Source organism: Barbatula barbatula, assembly GCF_947034865.1.
Source record: "Barbatula barbatula genome assembly, chromosome: 15".
NCBI lineage: Eukaryota > Metazoa > Chordata > Actinopteri > Cypriniformes > Nemacheilidae > Barbatula > Barbatula barbatula.
This window is the reverse complement of record NC_136778.1, coordinates 19,581,063-19,589,035: the sequence shown is the minus strand read 5'-3', so window position 1 is coordinate 19,589,035 and position 7,973 is coordinate 19,581,063. Positions and strand designations below refer to the sequence as shown.

At 39.5% G+C, this 7,973-nt stretch overlaps 1 protein-coding gene across 1 annotated transcript; it reads left to right on the top strand.

Moving 5' to 3' along the window:
- The first annotated feature begins 2,447 nt into the window (after positions 1 to 2,447).
- gpr63 (G protein-coupled receptor 63) lies at positions 2,448 to 7,504 on the top strand. Its single transcript, XM_079475625.1, has 2 exons — positions 2,448 to 2,853; positions 5,905 to 7,504. The coding sequence occupies exon 2, from the start codon at positions 6,084 to 6,086 to the stop codon at positions 7,215 to 7,217; it is 1,134 nt and encodes a 377-aa protein (XP_079331751.1). The 5' UTR covers positions 2,448 to 2,853; positions 5,905 to 6,083; the 3' UTR covers positions 7,218 to 7,504.
- The last annotated feature ends 469 nt before the right edge of the window (positions 7,505 to 7,973 follow it).

The following is a 7,973-nucleotide window of genomic DNA, read 5'->3' as shown; positions in this document are numbered from 1 at the left end:
TGCGCGGGCCTTGAACTGACGTCTGTCCGAATGAGAGTCGGGTGCTCTAATGAAGAGGCTAAATACAGCAGTGTCTTTTCACACTGCAAAAAGGCTAATAAATGTTAAGAGTAAGAGTTATTAACCCTACAGTTAAAATTAGCCCTTCAGATGACAACATGGATACAGTAATCATACCACAGAGAGAACATTATAGTTGCATACCTTTATCTTTTCAGCATGCAGGGGCGCCAATTGGCCAATTCCCCACACAATGAATGAATGATAGATAATAGATAACCGATTCGCGGCAGCCCAGAGTTTTTTTTTACTGCTCGTGCCGGTGCCGCCCCCCATATGACATGAAAAAATGCCGCCCCGGGCGACTGCCCGGTTCGCCCGTGCCTAAAACCGCTACTGGTCTGAGGACATCAATATTGATGGCTCTGCGTCACTGTGAAGTAAGACGAGACGCGGCAAAAATGTGTCTGCAGGGGGAAAAAGCTCTTTCTGTGACAGAGTATTGGTGTTTATTGCACATAACACACATTTCAAGACATTGTGAACAGTGCACTTTCGCCAGCAACGGCTATGGAATGTAGTGAACCTTGAAACATTTAGGAGCCGGGCTCCCCATGAGCTCTTCCTCCCTCTCTGCCCACATGCCAGGGTCGCGGTCTGGCGGGATGGCTAGTTGTGGAGAGTTGCAGCAGGCTCCTGTGATCACAGTTCCTTTTTCTCGGGAGTGGACCACTGTGAGAAGCGAGTAATCGGTTGCCTTTCTCAGATCTTTGACGGTCTTTGATTCCTATGGGCTGTCCTTGTCGAACTCTTGGAGGGGCTTGGCTTGGTACACCTGGAGGACTGTCATAGGATGGAGCACTGATGCCGCTTCCTCCGCTTTTTCCACCAGTTGCGCTGTAATCCTGCACGGTTTGGAAGTCAGGCTGGAAACAGCTCCCAGCAAAGAGGAGGGGCACAGATTCTCGGCGAACACTTGATCCACAGGGGGGCATGCGCACATTTTCATGGGTCTCAGCCCCCTCCACGTGGGAAAATATCTGCTGCACGTTTGAGTGGACGCGTGCCGAGTGGGGTGCAGACCCAGATTTTCTGAAAGATAGCTTCTTCCTGACCAACCCCTGGCGGCAGCGGTGGACAGACCATCGGGAGCACCGTGAGATTTCCCTGTGGGCAGCTGGCAAATGTGGGCCAGCCCACTCAGAACAAAAACTCAGAAGCCATAATATTACATCTCTTTTCTATGCAGATGGATAAGTGCGCAATTATGCGGGCGCCGCTGACGAAAAAGCGTGTATTTTTGCTTGCAAATGTACTGCCCTCTCCCTCTCTGGCTGTTTTGATTTCTGTGTCCCAGTGGTTTAATGCAGCAACGGTAACAAGTGCTCGTCAATGTGAAAAGATTAAGCAATCAAATTAACTAAAGACCGGGTTCACAGAATTCCAGCCAGAGACCATGCAGAATACAGCAAATTAAACTAAAGAAGACAGAACTTTCAGCCAATCAAATTGAAGGAGGCAGAACTTACTGTCGGTAGGCCAATGCTTAACATGCGTGAACTCCGATGTGGGGAATCAGTTTTTATGATGACCGTGTAGTGAGATGTAAGAAGGCAAACATAACAAAGCCAATGGTTTTACAATAAAAATGTTAAATGGTAAGATACAGAGATGCAAACAACTTAAAGGAATTGTTCACTTTCAACATACATTTTCATGATAATTTACTCACCTCTGTTGTCATCCAAGATGTATTTTTCTCTTTAGTCAATGGACTCCAAACGGCTGAAGGTCAAATTTACAGTTTCAGTGCAGCTTCAAATGGCTTTAAACGATACCAGACGATGAATAAGGGTCTTGTCTAGTGAAACGATCGGTCATTTTCTAATATAAATTTAAATGTAAATGCTTTAAAAACACAAATGCCGCCTTGCTCTGTTCTGCAAAGTGCGCTCACAACTTCACGTAATACGTAATTACTGTTAAAAGGTCAGAAGAGAGTAATTGATTTTTTAATTGATCTTTAAATACAATGAAAAGATAAGAGTGAGAAATAGTGTATTTTAAAATGATACATCGATGCTATCCCACAAAGTATTTTCTCCATAGGTTTATTTCTGATGACTTTGATGTAAATAGTTCATTTTGTGGTCGCCAAACAGAGATGAAACAGACGAGATCAAGTAGCCTATGTCATAATAAAGCGCTCGTGCCTATTGCCCTATAGGTCTGCACTTCCTGACACAAGACCGGGGCCAATTGGGACAGTGCTAAAGTCCAATGTGACCGCACCTTAAATAATCACAACCAAACCCACATCTACGGCGATGATTGGCAAAAGTGAAAGCGCTGACCCAACATCAGTGCAGTTCTATTGGTCAATAGACTGTCTGTCAAATCCGACATTGCAATTCCATTGGTTTATTCCAGTGACGCGCACGTTCAGTGAATGCGGAGAGCATGAGCAAATGTTGAGATGCGCACGCGAAAGCAAGAGATTTTTACAAAATACAATGTGCATTTTTACCCTTTTTAGAATGAGCTTTTGGACTAGTAAAACCTCGTTTAATCACTGTTCTTTTAAACGAATAAGAAATTAGACATCTACTTTGCAGATTCATCAGACAGACTACGAACAGGAGTAACATTTATTTTACAGATGTGTCCTTTTTTAAGAAACTGATGTGTTATGTTATTATCGTGTCTTCTTCAAATACATTTTACGGATGTATTGGTGTTGGGTTGTCGGAGCTTCAAACATCTGCAGGATGGATCCGTGTAAATCTCAGCATATGATACGGCAATGTGAATGATGCATCGTTTATTTAACCCAAGCTACGGAGTAAAAGCAAGGTAAACGCCATTTCATTTATTAGTATTTAGTTAGAAAGAATGTTTAAATAAAAAGAAACGACGATGCCAATTTTCTTTACGCTACCGAATTGATTCTCTTTCAGACATTTAGCCGTGGTGACGCGTGATGATCTATTAATGTCAATAGAAAGATGCGATTTAAATGGTATTTGGGGTTTAAGATGTTTTGAAAGATATGGGATATCTTTAAATGTGAATATTAACGTAGTGTTTTGAACCATATAGTAATTCATTATTTAATCAAATTGAAAACATGCGAATATTTTATTTGACCATGTTATCAGTATGCTTTTGCTTTTTCATTTCTTGTTATCGGTCGCAGGCCCTTTCCGTCTCATACCTGTTTTAATGGTTACTAGGTTCAAGCATCCAGACATGTTGTATGCTGTTAGGGCCACTCGAAATAAACATGGTTTTGAACGAATTAAAGACAGCATTACCAAAGCAAACTTTAAATCTTGTTAAGACCCAAAGGTATTAAGCATACATTTGACTTTGACTGGTAATGTTACCTAGGTTTCAGATACCGTTGTTGATCTATATTCTGTAAGATGCTTTATTCCTATGAGGTTAGTCTGATTTTTGCGTTCTGGTTATTCAAATTTTGGTCTTCATTATGTGTTGGGTGCTAAACAGTAATGTTTTGATAAAAGAAGCTTTACATTTTACATTTCACCTGTTTCTACACCGCTGTCACCTGAGTTCCTGGTTCTACGAAGTCCTACTTTTCTAAATGCTCATATTTGTCAAGCTACTTCTGGGGAGATATTCCACGCCTCACCATAACCGGGAGCATTAGCTCTTATGTATAAACAGTTGGGCTACTGTTTAACAGTACCAATGTCATCAGTGCAACAAGTGGATCGATCAGATGCATATTAGTCTATGAATTGAGTAAGAAGGTGTTCCTAGCTTTTGTTGTCCTAGAAACAGTTATAAACAAATGCTGCAGGTACTGATGAGACACAGATGACGTGAGCTCCACTACTCCCATTGGTAGCACTCCCGAAAGTCGCTCATCACTTGCATTAAGTTGAACAATACCCACACATTGGTCCGTCGGCAACGCAGTGTCCCTGGCCTAATAGTCGCGGTAGGACAACTTAAATCGGTAAAAATATGTGACACAGAACATTTCCTAAAAATGCATTCAGAAACATTTTATACATATCAACAGTTCTCTGGGGTTGCAAGTAAAAGTGTTCCCTTCACTTTTAGCTACGTGTAAATCCATATACACCCTCTATAAAATTCTTATAAAATATGCAAAAGCATATGTGCTAACACCTTGACTAATACGGCAATAATTAATTTAAGTGCCCCAATTTGTTTTTAAAATGTTGTGAATAGACGTCCACTGCAGTCCTTTACACATCACGCTAGACCTATTGTAAAAAAATACTTATTAAAAATACACAATCATTTGTATTTACATCTAGTTTAATTACAAATTATATTGGCAAAGTGCCCTGTGTGGAAGCCATTGCATTGTAGTCATCATTCAGTGGCGGAGCTAGAGTTTTATATATGGGGTGGCCAAGGCTACTTAAGGGGGTCCACATACCATGACAGAAAATAAGTGTGTCCCTGACATCGAATTATCAAAAATAAATCCTGGGATTGCTGATAAGAGGTGCAAATGATAATTTACTTTTCAGAGTTCCAAAATCTGTGTCAGAAATGTGACAGCTGTAGACTATACAAAACCATTGTGCAATGTAATGAGAGTAATCTAATTCTAAGTGTATGTAGATGAAATAGATTATAAAATATAAAAGATGAAAATGTTGAAGAACATAGTTAAACCCTGACAAATTGTTTAATTTAAACAGAAACAAAGCAGCACCATAAGTTTCCTTAAACTGATGTGGATCAGAGCAGCATGTCAGATGAATATAAAACATATACTCATTCCATAAGACTGCAAGATGAAGACCAAATCATTGATGCTGCCCTTGATGTTGTAATCTTGATTTGATTATTACTTTCAGATATTAGAATACATGGAAATGTATTACATGCTACAAAACACGCAGAGAAGCGTTTATGGATGATTTTATTGTTGTTTACAATGAATCTCTAAGGAACATGAAATTCAAAACGGTTAATTATTCAAACAAGAGACATAGAACCAATCACAGAACATTCAACATCACTAAAACACTTGATGGCTTCAGGTTATACATAAAAGAGTCTGAATACTCTGAATGCTGAATCTCATTTTTTACGTCGTGTCTGTACACGGTTGTTTATGCTAAACCTTGAGAGCGTGGCGCACTTCGATAGCGGTGAATCATCTAAACGCCTCTGATTGGCCAGCATATTCATATGACGAACTGTGTTTGGCTGTAATGCTTAAAGCTGTAACGTAGTAAAATGTAACGCAGTCATAGACATTCATTTATTTTCACCTAGTCTTATTTAGATTGCGACTGTCGTAGTTAGTTTTTATTACGCAGGGGCCCGTTTTTCCCCTTTTATCTTGAATTTGGAGGGCAGTTTTGTTCACCTTGTTGTAATTTTTCTTAATTTCCGACCCTGATCTAAACAATGTTACAGTTATGTTGGGAACCGATCTCTCTTTTCTAATTAATTATCTGTTAATGGAGCCTAACGTTCACTTGCACAATGACACGTTTGGTTATCCTAAACCCAGTCTTAAAGAGTGAAACTTATTTAAAATACGATGCTAACTTCTTGTGTAAAGATTGGTAGTCGAATCAGACCCCTCCTATTGAGGCATCGAATATTCGGGGTCAGCCCAAATGGATTACTTATTTTGATCCAAGGAATATAATATTGCTGCATTCATCACTACGTGTTTGGGCCTATTTTGTCTTAGGAAAAAATATGAACAAAACCTAAAGCTTCAATCGGGCAAAATAAAAAAAAAGCAAGGAATGGCCTTTATTCCAAACTAAAACAACCAGTTTAGAAAATGTTCTAAAATGCTGTCAGCTGTTTACATAGTTTGACCATATGTTTTTTTCCATTGTAAACATTATCATCTCTTTTATTTTTATTTTACAGGATCTGCCACCATACCTGGCTAGTGACTTCACATTTTGGCTGAGCGAGCTCTCATTACAATGTAAATGCAAGAAGGATACTTTATTTCCCCACTAGGCCACCTGTAGCTTCAGGGCAGCCTAGACCCCTCTGCTGCTCCTGCCTGGGAAACTGACCCAGTCAACGGATATAAGAGGAGAATGGAGAATTCCTCTACAAAAGACAACGACTCCCTAGAGTTCAGGACACTGGCTGAGTATGTAACACCCACATCTGTGTGGCAGGACCCCATTCAGGGGCTTAACCTGCCCCTTCAAGTGTTTTTATGTCTGGTTATCATCTCTGTGCTCCTGCTTGCCTTTCTGGGCAACATGGTTATCTGTGTGATGGTTTACCAGAGAGCCGCTATGCGCTCTGCTATTAACATCTTGCTAGCCAGTCTGGCCTTTGCTGATATGATGTTAGCAGTCCTCAACATGCCCTTTGCTCTAGTCACCATGGTGACCACACGTTGGATCTTTGGAGAGGTATTTTGCCGCATTTCAGCTATGTTCTTCTGGATGTTTGTTTTGGAGGGGGTTGCTATTTTGCTTATTATCAGTGTGGACCGCTTTCTGATCATTGTGCAAAAGCAGGATAAACTAAGTCCACGCAGAGCCAAAGTGTTGATCGCAGTATCATGGTCTACATCTTTCTGCCTTTCCTTCCCTCTTGCTATTGGACAACCTGCCCTATACATCCCCCCAAGAGCACCACAGTGTGTTTTTGGATACACAGTTGAACGTGGTTACCATGCCTATGTAGTTCTTATTATGATGGTATTCTTCTTTGTACCATTTTTTGTCATGCTGTACACATTTATGGGGATCCTAAATAGGCTCCGCCACAATGAGTTGCGCATTCACTCCCATCCTGACTCTATCTGTCTCAGGCAGGCCAGCAAGCTGGGTCTGATGAGTCTACAAAGGCCTTTTCAGATGAACGTTGACATGAGCTTCAAAACACGTGCCTTCACCACAATCCTTATTCTTTTCTCTGTCTTTACTGTATGCGGGGCTCCATTTGCCACCTATAGTCTGTTATCTACCTTCAGTCATACCTTTTACTACAGGCAGAACTTCTTTGAAATAAGTACATGGTTACTGTGGATGTGCTACCTCAAATCAGCTCTGAATCCTTTAATCTACTACTGGCGAATCAAGAAGTTTCGTGATGCTTGCCTTGATCTAATGCCCAAGTACTTCAAGTTCTTTCCTCAGCTGCCTTGCCACACTAAGAGACGTATCCGTCCCAGTGCCATTTATGTGTGCGGGGAGCATCGATCTGTGATATAGCGAAGAACTTTTCATTTCAATGTTTTGAGGATCTTGTTTTGTAAATTTTATAATACAATCTTGACAAGCTGTGATATGTTTGCTCTTAAAACTGCAGGAACTTTTAATTGTAAGAGACTTTACTGAAGAGAGTTTACATTAAACTGCTTAAATTGCACAATATTTTATCTTCTTACTTATAATTGACTAAATGTTCACTATAAGAGTCAGGCACTGCTATGTATGGTGAAAATGTTTTTGTCATTTCGGTTAAATGCCATTAATGTATGATCTGCTTTTTTACACACATAAGTTGAACTATTTTACTGTCTGTAATATATATATATATATATATATATATATAACATATACATATACTGTATATACATATATACTGTATAATGATCTCACAGTGTTTGTGTGTAATATTATGCAAGTTGATATTCTTATATTTTTGACCAATTCCAAACTACATCAATCTTAATGACTACTGTTGGTTTGTATATACTTATTTATAAGTGATTGTATGAAATAATTCTGCACACACTGTCCAGTTATTCCAGAATTTGTGTGTTAATGAAGTCCGGGAATTCAAATTTTTTTTCCAACTTATGACACGTAAACTACTAAAATTGTGACTGAATATACATTTTCTATCATATTTTTATCCCTGGGAAGAAAGACTGTATTCCTGTGTACTTCAATGAAAGGAAATCATTGTAAATTGTAGGGTATATTTTTACATTATAAAAAGACAGTAGCAACTTGTACTTAAAG

Coding starts and splice junctions, on each gene's coding strand:
- gpr63 (XM_079475625.1), top strand. CDS start 6,084: ATGGAGAATTCCTCTACAAAAGACAACGACTCCCTAGAGTTCAGGACA.